The 15,443-nt window shown below is 37.9% G+C and overlaps 1 protein-coding gene across 3 annotated transcripts in view; it reads right to left on the bottom strand.

The window, feature by feature from the left end:
- The window catches only part of ATAD2B (ATPase family, AAA domain containing 2B), a 190,380-nt gene that overhangs the window by 21,393 nt on the left and 153,544 nt on the right, over nucleotides 1–15,443 (bottom strand). For all 3 annotated transcript variants that reach the window (XM_011950768.1, XM_011950759.1, XM_011950751.1), the window contains one exon: nucleotides 13,129–13,288. In XM_011950768.1, coding sequence (XP_011806158.1) covers nucleotides 13,129–13,288 — 160 coding nt within the window. The remainder of the gene's footprint in view (nucleotides 1–13,128; nucleotides 13,289–15,443) is intronic.

Raw genomic sequence — 15,443 nt, forward strand, 5'->3', positions numbered from 1 at the left:
AATAAATAAATAAATAAATAAATAAATAAATAAATAAATAAATAAATAAATAAATAAATAAAATGAGGTAGCACAGTCAGCCCTTTGTATCCACAGGTTCCAAAGCAGATATGGAGAGACGACTATAATACATGTTAAACGTTCTAAGAAACTTCTAGATTGTTTTCCAAGTCAGTTGTACCATTTTACATTCCCACCATGGTGCATCACAGTTCCAGTTACTCCATATCCTTGATTTTATTTGATATGGTCTTCTCAGTTTCAGACGATCCTTAGAGGTGTTTAATGCTGTCTCATTCTGTCGCCCAGGATGGAGTGCAGTGGCACAATCTCAGCTCACTGCATCCTCTGCCTCCTGAGTAGCTGGGATTACAAGTGTGTGCCACCCCACCCAGCTAATTTTTGTATATTTAGTAGAGACAGGGATTCATCATGTTGTCCAGGCTGGTCTTGAACCCCTGACCTCAGGTGATCTGCCCACCTTGGCCTCCCAAAGTGCTAGGATTACAGGCATGAGCAACTGCACCTGGCCTCACTGTGGTCTTAATTTGCATTTCACTAAAGATTAATGAGGTCGGCTGGGCAAGGTAGCTCACACCTGTAATCCCAGCACTTTGGAAGACCAAGGCAGGTGGATCACCCGAGGCCAGGAGTTTGAGACCAGCCTGGCCAAAATGGTGAAACCCCATCTCTACTAAAAATATATTTTAAAAAAGCCGGGCATGGTGGTGTGTGCCTGTAATCTCAGCTACTCAGGAGGCTGAGGTAGGAGAATCGCTTGAACCCAGGAGGTGGAGGTTGCAGTGAGCTGAGATCACACCACTGCACTCCAGCCTAGATGACAGAGTGAGACTCCGTCTCCATAAATAAATAAATAAGATAATAAGATTAATGGGGTTGAGTATCTTTTCATGTGTGTATTTGTCTTCTGTATATCTTCTTTGGTCAAGTGTCTTCAGCTCTTATGTCCATTATTTAAATTGGGTTATTACTAAATTCTGAGACTTAATATTCTGGCTAAAGGTTTTAAGCTCTTGTATTTAGGTATGTGATCCATTGTGAGTCAACTTTTGCATACAAAGGTCTTTTTTCACATGCTGATATCCAATTGTTCCAACACTATCTGTTGAAATTAATCTACTTTCTTAATTGAACTGACTTTATATCTTTGTCAAAAAACAATTGACCCTCTATGTGTGCATCTATTTCAGGACTCTATGCTATTCCATTGACCTATTTGTCAAACTTCATGCCAATATACACAGTCTAGATTACTGTAACTTTGTTAAGTCTTACAATAAAGTAGTATTAAGTCTTCCAACTGTTTTTATTTTTCAAAGTTGTTTTGACTATTCTAGGTCCTTTTCATCTTTATATGAATTTTAGAATCAGTTTGTCAATTTCTGTCAAATGCCTGCTGGAATTCTGATTGGATGGTGTTGAACCTGTGGTTCAATCTGGGGAGAAATTACATCTTCATAATATTTAGTCTTCCAATCCATAAGCCATGACATATATCTCCATTTATTTGGGTCTTCTTTAATTTTTCTCGCCAAAGTTTCATAGTTTTTAATGTATAAGTCTTACTTACATGCCTTTTGTCAGATTTACCTACATTTCATGTTATTTTTTGATGTTATTTCAATTTTCTGTTTGTTGCTAGTATATAGAAAAACAAGTGTTTTACATACTGATCCTGTTTCCTGCAACCCTAACTTCACTTATATGTTCTAACAGCTTCTTTAAATATTCCATAGGATTTTCTATGTAGACATCATATGTCTACGAACAACAACAGTTTTACTTCTTTCTTTCTGGAAGTAGGGATGCCTTTCTTTCTTTTTCTTACCTTACTGCATTGGCTGAAAGCTCCAGTTTAATGTTGGATAGAAGTGGTAAGAGCAGACATCCTGGTCATGTTTCTGATCTTAGGGAGAAAGTACTTACTCTTTCATCACTAGTATGATGAGAACTGTAGGCTTTTTGTAGACATCATTTATCATTGAACTGAAAAGCGGGGATGGGGGGAAAAGTTTTGTTCCAGTAAAAACATGTGACTTACAAATACAGGCTGTCAGCTTGATGATAGTCTGCTGACCCCTGGTTTAGAGCATTTACTTTTAATGTGATATATGTGATTGTTGATATGGTCGCTATTTATTTTCTACTCGTCTTATATGTTCTTTGTTCCCCTTTTCCTCTTTTTCTCACTTCTCTTGGAATTACTATATAACTTTTTATGATTCCATTTTATCTCCTTGTTGGTTTATTAGCTCTAACTCTATTGCAGCCCCTGTGTGAACTTCAAGGAATATTCCCTCTCCTTCTCTGGCCTCAGATAGTTTTCTCACACATATGCACTAACCAGTACTTAGTTAAACACTAGAGTAGGATCTCCTGGAGATAGCCGCAGTGTTCTCTCTGTGCAGCTTTCTTCTTTCTGGTAATCTTCCCTACAAACGCAAACCACTGTGGCCTCTTGCTCCTCAATTCAGAGGACCTCCAGAATACACCTGGGTTGCTCCTCCTGGGGCTGGTATCTGGAAATTGTCTCCAGGCAACCACACTGCTCCTCTTACTTGTTTCTATCTTTTGGGAATCACTGTCCTGTGTTGCCTGGTGTTCAATGCCTTCCAAAGAATTTTTCTTTAAATATACTTTGTTCATTTTTTTTTCATTGTTTCATGTGAGGGGGTAAATAAATCGAGTCCCTTTTAATCCATCTTGGCCTGAAGAAGAAAATAAGAAGTCTCCTGGTGTCTTTTAAATACTCTTTGAGAACCAAACTTTAATAGTTGTCTAACAATCCAAAGTAGGATGTGCTTTAATTTTTCAAAAGTATTGTTCTCTTTTTGGAAGTTTTAAATTGCTTCTAATTTTAGCTACTATAAATAAAAAACAATGAACGTCAACATCCTTAGAAGTAGCTATACTTTCAAGTTGACAATACAATGTGTGTAGCCTATGCAATACCACTACTTTCCACCACTGGCTTTCTACCTCGGCTTGAATGAAGAGAAACTAAAAAAGAGGTAAGATTAAATCTAAAGGCATGGATCTGGCATATTATTTCTAAAATAACTCAATGATTGGTCTCTCTGCTTTTTATAAAGTATATCTTCTATCCCAACACTACCCTAAATTAAGCAAGAAAAAAGAATGAAGGAAAAAAAATTCTATAAAAATTTCCCACTAGTATGGAAGACAAGGAATATACTCTTTTAAAAAAATCTGCATTTGAGAGGGGACACTCCTTTTTTGGGGGGGATGGGGGTGGGGGTACAAGGTCTGACTCTGTCACCCAAACTAGAATGCAGTGGAATGATCATGGCTTATAGCAGCATCAACCTCCTGGGCTCAAACAATCCTCTCTGCCTGAGTGCTCTGAGCAGCTATTAATAGGACCACAGGCATGCACCACCATGTCTGGCTAATTTTTGTATTTTTTGTAGAGATGGTGTCTTGCCCTGTTGCCCAGGTCACATGCTGGTCTCACATTCCTGGGCTCAAGCGATCTGCCCACCTCGGTCTCCCAAAGCGCTGGGATTACAGGTGTGGGCCACTGTGCCTGGTCAGGGCATTGCTTTTTCTTGTGCCTATCATTACAGTTTTCAATCATTGTTTAGAAGAGTGTCTAAGATTACACATAGCATATAATCACAAACTTAAAGAATATTAAAACTAGAAGGGATGTCTATGATAATCCTAGGTTCTTAATCTTTTTGACCTGGATCCTTACAAGAACAGAATATGGCTGGGCATGATGGCTCACATCTGTAATCTCAACACTTTAGGAAACTGAGGCAGGAGGATTGCTTGAGGCCAGGAGTTTGAGACCAGCCTGGGCAACATATGGAGACTCCATCTCTACAAAAAATTAAAAAGTTAGCCAGGCTTGGTGGCTCATGTGGTCCCAGCTATTCAGGAGGCTGAAGTGGGAAGATTACTTGAGCCAGGGAGGTCAGTGGCTCAAGTCAGCTATGATGGCTACAGTGAGCCATGATCGCACCACTGCACTCCAGACTAGGCAACAGAGTGAGACCCCATCTTGGGGGAGGGAAAAAAAAGAAGAGAATAAAAGTTGAAAACTGCACATGAATATAATTTTGTTTGAGGATTCAAAGACTCATTCATCACTTAAAACTCTAGGTTTAAAATCATGTGGGAATAGAAACTATATATTTATGAGTTTCTACTCTGTCTCATACTTTAAGATTTTAAGATTGTACAAATCCATGAAATTTGCAAGTTACATAAGCACAGCCAAAAAACCCCACATACTGGCTTTGAAGTCAAGACAGCTCTCAATCCATTCAGTTGTGCCATATAACATCCGTGGGTTTGCACACAGATTATATAACCTCTCTGAGCCCCAATCTCCTCATCTATAAAATAAAGATATTACCACTTACATTTGTCTTCAGCAAAAAGTAATTGCAACTTAGGACATATAGATGAGTATCTATAAAATTAATAGAAGCACTACTTTAATGAAAGTAACAGCAATTTCACTGTGTTGATGTTTCTTTTGTAATTGGTAAACTTTTACTTTTAGTTCATTATGAAGAAAAAATAAAATCCCAGAAGTACATTAGCTGAGGTTTTGTTCAATAAAATTATTAAGAGTAACCATATTTTTAAGAAAAGCTAATCTTCATGTTATGATTTTTCATCCCAAATAATTTCATAAATAAGAAATTTGGCTGGGCATGGTGGCTCACATCTGTAATCTCAACACTTTGGGAGGATGCAGCAAGAGGATCACTTGAAGAGTTTGAGACCAGCATAGTCAACATAGCAAGACCCCATCTCTACAAAAATATTTTAAAATTAGCCAGGCATGGTGGTAAGTCCTGTAGCTGTAGTCCTAGCTACTCGAGGGGGCTGAGGTGGGAGGATCAGTGGTACCCAGGAGGTCAAGGCTGCAGTGAACCAAGATCATGCCACTGCACTCAGGTCCAGGCAACAGCGTGAGACCTTGTCTTCAAAAAAACCAAAAAATAAAAAAAAAAAAATCTAACTATATTTACTGGTTCGGGTCATATTTACATATTATTAGCATTTGTGCATATTTCTACATAATGTTACCATGTCTCCATTTTATAATTTCTACCTAATCTGAGATTCCTTGAGTTAGTATCTAAAAATAGAGGTTAGGCACAGAGGCTCACATCTGTAATCCCAAAACTTTGGAAGGCCGAGGCGGGTGGATCACCTGAGGACAGGAGTTCGAGACCAGCCTGACCAACATGGTGAAATCCCGTCTCTACTAAAATACAAAAATTAGCCAGACGTGGTGGCGCATGCCTATAATCCCAGGTACTCAGAAGGTTGAGGCAGGAGAATAGCTTGAACCCGGGAGGTGGGGAATGCAGTGAGCTGAGATTGTGCCACTGTACTCCACAGCATGGGCAACAAGAGCAAAACTGTCTCAAATAAGTAAATAAAATAAAAATAGAATAATGAATAACATTTACTCATTGGCCACATTTATTAAGAACATGCTCTACACAAGATGCCTATATAGATCCTGTTCTCAATCGGCTTTGAGTCTAAAACAAGGGGTAAGGATACATAAACAAATAACTATGGGTAAAAAAGGAATAAACGTCTCAGAAAAGTTACATTATGAGATTCAGAGATGAAGGGGTTACTTGCAACTGGAAGGAAATCAGAAAAATCTTTCATGAACTTAGCATTTTACTATTCCTTGAAAAGTAGGTGAATTTTTTTTTTTTTTTTAGACGGAGTCTTGCTCTGTCGCCAGGTTGGAGGGCAGTAGCGCAATCTCGGCTAACTGCAACCTCTGCCTACTGGATTCAAGCGATTCTCTTGCCTCAGCAGGAGTACAGGCGCACACCAACACCCACGCCCAGCTAATTTTTGTATTTTTAGTAGATATGGGGTTTCACCATGTTGGCCAGGATAGTCTCGACCTCTTGCCCTCGTGATCCGCCCACCTTGAACTCCCAAACTGCTGGGATTACAGGCGTGAGCCACCACGCCTGGCCAGGTAGGTGAAATTTAAAAAATATAGGTGTTTTCAAAAGCTACGTGCTTTTCAAAAGTACATTTTCTTGTATGTTACTTATACCTCAATAAAACTGATTTAAAAAGAAAAACATGGGCGACACATTTGACAAAGGTCCTGAAAGAATAAGACTGGGACTTACACTGGGCAAGAACTGGGACCCATATTTCCTAGAGAAGGGGCTCTCCTGGGCACCTCTCTCTTCTCATTCTACACACTGTCTATGAAATCTCATTCACTCCTCCCCAATGATGACTCCCAACTATATCTCCTGCCCACTACTTAAAACCTCCAGAACCACATATACAACTAGTAATCCCAGCAGTCTGGGAAGCCAAGACAAGCGGATCACGAGGTCAAGAGATCGAGACCATCCTGGCCAACATGGTGAAACCCCATCTCTACTAAAAATACAAAAATTAGCTAGGTGCGGCAGTACACGCCTGTAGTCCCAGCTACTGGGGAAGCTGAGGCAGGAGAATTACTTGAACCCAGGAGGCGGAGGGTGCAGTGAGCCAAGATCACGCCACTGTACTCCAACCTGGCAATAGAACAAGACTCTGTCTCATAAATAAATAAATATATAAATAAATAAATGTCTGCATTTTGTCTGGTTGTACCAAATATAACTCATACTAACACGTCCCAAATTGAATTTCACATCCTGCCCATAAATCTGTTCCTCCATTGGTTTACCTTCCCAGATTTCCTCTATCCAGACCAAAACCTCAAGGATCATTCTAGGTTTTTGTCCACCATATTTAAATGGTTAGTCACTAAGACCTCTACAGTCAATCCCTGCAGCCACTGCAATTAAATCTTAACTGATGTTCCAACCTCCATCAAGTGGTAAATCCCTTGACCTCTACCCCAAATTTGATACTAAAAGGTCAAGGTTGTGTCTTAACCATCTGTATATCTCTAGCCTTAAACAGGATTTATACACAGAGAATATTTAATAAATAGAGGCTCAATAAATGTTGAGTCAGTGAGTAGAGAAGTAAATTAGCTTCCCACTACTCCTCCACGGAGGCACTCTATTCTCCAGATTTGTTGTTTTCATACCTTTGTTTCCTCAGCCTAGAATCAATGCCCTTCCCAATCTTGCTAATCTCCAAGCAGTGTCTTCTCTTCTGGGCTCCACTAACCCAGTAACATATTTCTAATAAAGTCCTTATGATACTGTCTTATAATTATCTGCTGGCACCTTAAGACATTATTCATGATTGCCACCTCTATGATATCCCTTTATCTTAATATTTGTTATTACAATCACCAATAATTTGATTAGTGTATCTATCATCTCTAAAAATTGATGGCTTTCTATTTAGTAGGGATTGTGTTTCATATATCTGTTACAGGCTGAAATGCATCTCCTCAAAATTTATATGTGGAAAGCTTAACTCCCAGTACCTTAAAATATGACTGTATTTGGAGACAAGGCCTTTAAAAAGATAATTAAAATAAAATGAGGACATATGGGTGGGTTCCAATCTGACTGATGTCCTTATAAGGAGAGAAAATTTGGACACACCAAGAGACACCAAGGGCACACAGGCATAGGGAAAAGGCCATGTGAGGACACAGAGAGAAGGAGGCCGCCATCTGCGAGCCAAGAGAAGAGGCCTCGGGAGAAACCAAACTTGCTGACACTTTTATTTTAAATTGATAACCTCCAGAACTGTGAGAAAATTAATTTCTATTATATTTTGTTATGGTAGCACTAGTAAGCTAATACAATTACATACAGAATAAAGTCTGCCACATAGTAGTTATCCAGCAGGCATTATGGATCTACCATAACACTGATATATATATATTATCTTGGTCTCAAAAGGCAAGAATTGTCATAGTCATCTTTGTAGTCTAGGCATCCAGCTCAGTAATTAGCAGATAGTACTCATAAACACTAATAGAAAAATGAACGAGTTTGGTTGAAACAACTCATGAAATAGAACTATGGCAGATAAATTTAGAAATGTATTAAGAGCAGAACACAGAGGGCTCCAAAAGTTTGGGTGAATCTGGGGGCTTTAATCCTATACAATTGGTACAACATAGAAGATTCTGAGGAAACTAAAAGATTAGGGCCAAAATTTCACCAAAACTAGTCAAATGATGGTATGTAGCATATGAACAGGCCTGGGGAATATAGGAGGGGTGCACTGCAAGACCAAAAACAGGGATGAGCCAAACATAATATATCATGTATCTATAGTGTAGCAATTAGGGCCAAATATCTGATACTGGTCACATTTAGAACACAGGTCAATTTCTCCTTGTTCCCATCATTTGATTTCTGTTCCCATCATCCTCAAGGGAGAGAACCTGGGTCAACACGTAGGCAACATGTATATCTTTCAAAATGTTGACTTCTGTCTTCTATGTATATGTTAGTTTTTCCCCCAAATGGCCAAGTGTTCTGCAAAAGAGAACACTATAAGCTTCCAAATACTCATGGGAACTTGTAAACGTAATACAACATTCATGTAATTTCCACTTGCTATACAACACACCCTGAGGATGTTTTTCTGGAATATAACAAGTGGTTCTGTTGCTAAGAAAAAAAAAAAAAGAGGTTGCTTGATGAAAGATATGAAAAAAATCTAAACACAGCCAAAATAATGCCTTTAAACTATACCACTTTTTATATCAGAAGAAGTGAAGGAAGAAAGTTACAAGTGTACCGTGTTAACTCTGTGAGACAGAGCCATATTCTTTCATTGTGGAACTGCATTTTGTAGCAAAATGTTATTATGCACCAGAAACCATTATTTCTTCCTTAAAATATTAATATCAACATGGTTTTAACTAATTACTTAGAGGGGAAAAATATGGATTGATCTTCTCAACTGGCTTTTTCTAAGCACTTAAATTCATTTTCACTACCAGCTCTTAGATTTGTTTCAAAATGAACTAAATTTAAAGTATGGTCCAGGGAATGTAATAAGGACAAAGTATACAGGGTCATTCTAGAGCAAATATGCAGGTACTCGCTAAGAAATCAACCTATAAAAAAATTAAAGCACAATTTAAATAATTATGATCATAAGAATACAAACACCAACAGCTAACCTTTATGGAACTCTTACCATGTCCCAGCTACCCCGCTAAAGGCTTAAGATATTTAGGATGAACCATATGAAAACAGCAATTTCATAAGGTTCAACCTAATACACTTTCTCATTTAATTATTACAACTACCCCAATTAAAGAATGTTGTTATCATCCCCATTTTACAGATGAGGAAACTAAAATTTAGAGGGCTTAACTTGATCAAAGTTAAAGAGCTAAGAAATAGGAGAAATGGGACTAAAACCTAGGTCTGAATCCAAAGCCCACATTCTCATTACATATTATATAATAACAGCAGTCTCTGTGTCTTGAAAACCAGGCAGAAGGTGTAGGTACACACTGCCCAAAGCCACTACATAGACAGTTGTGCAGGCTGTACCCTCACACAGGACCCCAGCAAGGGAAGGGAGTGAAATGGGGCCGACATCCAACCCATGCTTCACTATCCATCCTGTTACAGGATGGCATCCAACTGAAGAAGGAGGTTCTCTCACTTACCAAAAATTGCTATATTGGCTTACAGTGGCCCTGATGCTGTTGGTATAATTTTTCTTTCTTTTTTTTTTTTTTTTTTGGAGACAGAGTCTCACTCTGTCACCCAGGCCGGAGTGCAGTGGTGCAATCTCAGCTCACTGCAAGCTCCGCCTCCCAGGTTCATGCTATTCTCCTGCCTCAGCCTCCCCAGTAGCTGTGACTACAGGTGCCCACCACCACGCCCAACTAATTTTTTGCATTTTTAGTAGAGGTGTGGTTTCACAGTGTTAGCCAGGATGGTCTCGATCTCCTGACCTCGTGATCCGCCTGCCTCAGCCTCCCAAAGTGCTGGGATTACAGGTGTGAGCCAGTGCACCCAGTCTGCTGCTGGTATAATATTTTTTTAATTTTTAGAGAAAATTTTAACAGTACAGATTAAAAGCCTTAAAAGATATATATTCTTTGATCCAGAAATTTCACTTTAAGGAACTTATTCTAAGGAAATAATTAAGAATCAACATAAAATTTGCATTACAAAGATATTTATCAGTGTTTACAAAAGAGGAAAAAACTAAAAAATCTAATATGTCCACAATAGGGTATTAGCTGTTATATGAGATCTACATACGATTAAAATAATGTTGGAGAAACACATTCATTAACTAATAAGCTTTTCACAAAATATTATAGGAATGACAACATTTACAAAAATCCTAGTCATTTTAATAAAACTAAGATGCACGTATATATTCTACATGCAGTATATCCGTGGATGGGGAAGGAAACAGAGAAAAAACACTAAGTGATGGAATTATACGTTTTTAATGTTCTTCTTTGTTCTACTTTCATATATTTTTCTATAAGATATATATAAACTGGGTACACTGGCTCACATGGGTAATACCAGCACTTCAGGAGGCTGAGGTGGGCAGATCACTTGAACCCAGGAGTTTGAGACCAGCCTGGGCAACATGGTGAGACCTCTTCTCTACAAACAAAAATACAAAAATTAGCCAGGTGTGGTGGTGTGTGTCTGTATTACCCAGCTACTGGAAGGCTAAGGTGGGAGTATTGCTCGAGCCCAAGAGGCAGAGGTTGCAGTGAGCTGAGGTCACACAGCTGCATTCCAGCCTGAGCAACAGAACAAGATGCTGTGTCCAAATAAAAAGTGTGTGTGTGTGTGTGTTATATAAAATAACTCAAAAACAGGTAAAGCAAACAAACAACAAAACTACAAGAGGCAAATAACATAAAGCTGAAAAACTGTTACATACAAAGTCCAGCTACGCAAAATTTTATTCTGCCTCCTAACTTGGAAATTACTGGATTGGTGCAAAAGTAATTGCAGTTTTTCCCATTATAGAATCTGTGATTTAGTATGGTTGAAACTGAAGCAAAAAATACCTAATTTCATGTGAAACTGAGAAATCTAAGTCATTTTACCATATGGCCTGGGTTGAGAAGCTCTGCCTCAAAATACAGATACAAAACAAAGCACTGGCCAGGCGCCATAGCTCACACCTATAATTCCAGCACTCTGGGAGGTCGAGAGGGGCAGATTACCTGGGGTCAGGACTTCAAGACCAGCCTGGCCAACATGACAAAATCCCATCTCTACTAAAAATACAAAAATTAGCTGGACGTAGTGGCACGTGCCTGTAGTCCCAGCTACTCGGGAGAGTGAGGCACGAGAATCACTTGAATCCAGGAGGCGGAGGTTACACTGAGCCGCTATCACGCTACTGCACTCCAGCCTGGGTGACACAGTGAGACTCGGTCTCAAACAAAAAACAAAACAAAGCAAAAATTATATTCTAACTATCTTTAGATAACAAAAACTTAAATGAATGTTTTAAAAACAAGAAGCATTTTATTTAAGTATTACTTATCAAATAAATAGAATTCTCAATAGAGTGAAAAAGCAAAAAGTGGCTCCTGACAGCCAGGAGTTGGCCTGGCACTGTCAGCTACGCCTCAGGGTACTACAATTAAACATAAACAATTTCACAGAACACTAATATCAGACAAGGCCACCCTGTGCCCATGACGGGTCAAGAGAAAAATTAGACCACTTTGTCTAATCATGTCTAAACACAGACAAAACATGAACATTGTCCTGACCACCAAAAAAAACAATAATCAGGCTGGGTGTGGTGGCCCAGGCCTGTAATCCCAGCACTTTGGGAGACTGAGGCAGGTAGACCACTTGAGGTTACAAGTTTGAGACCAGCCTGGCCAACATGGTAAAACCCCATGTCTACTAAAAACACAAAAAATTAGCTGGATACGGTGGCAGGCACCTGTAATCCCAGCAACTTGGGAGGCTGAGCCAGGAGAATCACTTGAACCCAGGAGGCGGACGTTGCAGTAAGCTGAGATCATGCCACTGTACTCCAACCTGGGCAACAGAGGGAGATTCCATCTCAAAAAAGTAAAAATAAATAATAATAGTCAATGACCAAACACAATCCTGACTAATATGAATGACTGCTGTTTCTTTCTTTTTTTTTCCTTTTCTTTCCTTTTTCTTTTGAGAAGGGCTATCACTCTGTTTCCCAGGCTGGAGTACAATGGCATGATCACAGCTCACTGCAGCCTCAACCTCCAGGGCTCAAGTGATTCTCCCATCTCAGCCTCTCAAGTAGCTAGGACTACACGTGCACAACCACCACACACAGCTGATTTTTGTAATTTTTTGTAGAGGCAGGGTTTTGCCATGTTACTCAGGCTGGCCTGCAAACTCCTGAGCTCAAGTGATCCACTCGCCCCAGTCTCCCAAAGTGCTGGGATTACAGGCATGAGCCACCACACCCAGCCAATTGCTGTTTCTTTATCAATCATAGCTTTAGCCTTGCTCCATTTTCTTGCCTTCTAGGTTCTTAAAATTATTCCTACTTTCCAATAGCATCTAATCCACTGCAAAGCCCCACTTCATTATACTCTAACCAAAATCACTTAACACAAGCCCAAATCTTGTATGGTTCCCTATGACACATATTCTCCCTCAGTATAATAAATCACCTCATCTTGTTTCACTGCAGATCTACTCCTGGTGGTCTTCCAGGACATATCTGTTATCCAACTATATAACAAAAGTTGGGACTATACACTTGAATACAGGATGGATTAGGAATAAAATAATTACATAAAAATATCAACAATCAAAAGAACAGATAACATTCTACATAAAAGGATCTTTTGACACATAAACTTATCCTATCATGGATTCCCATGAATTCGAAATTCCCAGTGTTTATCAGCACTGTGATTGTTGACTAATAAATTTTCAATTAAATTCTCAAATCACAATGTAAATATAAAAAGTAGAATGTAAATGAAGAAAGGAACCCCTGAAAATAATACCTATAACTATACAATTCTCTAAACACATTATTTTTATGTAGACTATCAGTTTCTTATTAAGAAGTTTTGAAAAACAACAGGTCGTGACAATTAATCTATCTAGAACATAGGCATGACTTAGTATTTAAACGGTAAACTGTCTTCTGACTGATTATCATGGGAAACCTTGCCCTATGTATCCTTACCTCCTGGGTCCTTGTCTGGATTATACTCTAAAGCATTGCTACAGATGAGGTCAATATCTTTCAGGAAATCCTTTGCAGTCAGGTAATTATGTTTATCAATTTTAGTTATCACTGTTGATAAGTCCATTGGTTCCTTGATTACTTCAAGATAATCTGAAACCTAAAACAAATAAGATATTTTAATAAAAATTAATTCTGGTTTTTCATATCATCTCAGTTCATAAAACACAAAATAAAAACAAAGTTCTTTAAAAATTAAATCTAAATATCAAATAAGTAATTTATAAAGATAAAACTGCAGGGCTATTTATGCTACCAAAGTTACTATCTGCCATACTTTCCATGAAAGCTTCAGTTTCCAAGTCATACCTAAATCAACTCTGAAATGTTTCTGTTCTTAAAATTTGAAACCATGTCTGTTTTTTTTTTTTAATCCTTTGGGCATATCTGAGAAGAGAATGTATGGACAAAAGTACCCAATGAGCATCAACAAATGTGACTTCAAGAAAAAGAAAAGGAAAATAAAAAGCAAAGACTTTTCATACTATGAGATAAGTTATTTTGATAAATCTCTTTAAATTTTCAACAAAAATTTTCTTTTTCAGTTTTCTAGAGTGAACTATTTCATGGAAAGTATTTTCCACTCCTTTGGAGTCATCACAAACATTTAGAGTCAATTACATAAGAAAATTAAGTATAGTTTTCCTAACCAGTATGAGATTTGCTGGATTTGTCCCTAGGTATAAAGAAATCTACAAACAAACAAAAACAAACATGCTGCTTTCTGTGCTGATTTTCTGTGAGATAACCCTAAACAAGAGATATTAAGTCTTGATTTGCCCAATAAATTGTGTATCCCCGACCAATAAGAAAGTGCTAGCAACTTATGTATCTACTGCCTTCCCCAATGCAAATCTCAAATCAAGTAAATAGGTTTGCTATAAAAGCAGTCTTAGGAGTAATGTCTAAAATCAGTCCAGGAAAGATTTCTAGGGAGATGGTTAAGTTCTGCTCTATGATCGTAGGGTTAGTTTTCTCATAGTTTCAGAGGGCATCGATACCATTATTTTTAAATTTATGCATTCACACACACGCACGCACATATACGTAATTTATATGTTTTTTAATGTTTAGGATTACTTATAAAAAATATTAAGTAGAAGTGTATGTGTGTTTTAATTCATTTTTCACCCTTTAGGAGCTGAAAAACCAGTCAATCTCCCTATAAGAGAAGTAGCAGAGTTATACTGAAACAAACTACCTCAGAAGATATTAGCTGGATTCCTAGTTCTGGTATTTGACACAAATGCTTGTGTACAAGTGGAAACTGTTTTATAAACTAAAAAGCACTCTAAAAGGTATATTATTAAAGACTATAAATGTTACCACCCTATGCTTAATTTTAAATTTAACATTTATTTTCTAAAGTTTTGTTTTCTCTGCAGTCTGCTTTGGAATTTGATAAAGTTTTCAGACACTTTAAATTCATTAGTTAAATAAAAACTTTAGTTTTAGGTTATCTTATTTCCCCCTCTCTATCCTTCCCAGAGACTCCTATGTTTTCAGCTTAAGAGCTGAATGAACCTGAGAAGAAAAACAAAGGAGAAAACAAGAGAAACATAAGCCTAAATAAAATATTTATCTGACCAATATTTTCTATCCCTTTGTACTACCTTACCATCATTTATAAAACTATTACAGATGGCATTTGAAAATCTGACAAATCTTTTCTGATTAGAAGGAAAAGAGTTTTCCTGAGCAAAAGCAAAACTGGTTTACTCTCAGCATGGGAGGTTGAGGTGGGGGCAAGCCCTTATCCTTTAAGTGTTAAGAGTCCAAATATACCAAATAGGGGAGTGGAAGGAAGGGCACACACCCATATCACATTTATTTAAAATAATTTTTTAATCAGCTGATAGTTTTAAGATTATCTAAAAACACTATGGGGGGGGAAATTCCCACAAATATAAACGGATATTTATTAATTAAAAAAGCAAATTAGGCATGTCCTGTTATCCTGTTGGAAAGATATAAAGTAGCTATGATAATGAATGTGGGCTTTGAATTTTAAAAAACTTTCAAGTCTTGGCTATGTCACTTGCCAACAAGTCTGTTTCCCCAGCTGCAAAGTAAGAATAATAATAATGATCCTACAAGGTTGATAAGAGGACCAAATGGAAAAAACAGTGTATTGTGGATAAAGGTACAAATAAAATCAGTCTCTTTATTCCAAAAAGGGGGGAAAGTACTTATTTTCAGACTTGCCGGGTGCGGGAGGAATGTAAATGCTAGCTCATTCTTCCCAGCAACAGATG

Source organism: Colobus angolensis, unplaced genomic scaffold, assembly GCF_000951035.1.
Source record: "Colobus angolensis palliatus isolate OR3802 unplaced genomic scaffold, Cang.pa_1.0 Scaffold109, whole genome shotgun sequence".
In the NCBI taxonomy this organism is placed as follows: Eukaryota; Metazoa; Chordata; class Mammalia; order Primates; family Cercopithecidae; genus Colobus; species Colobus angolensis.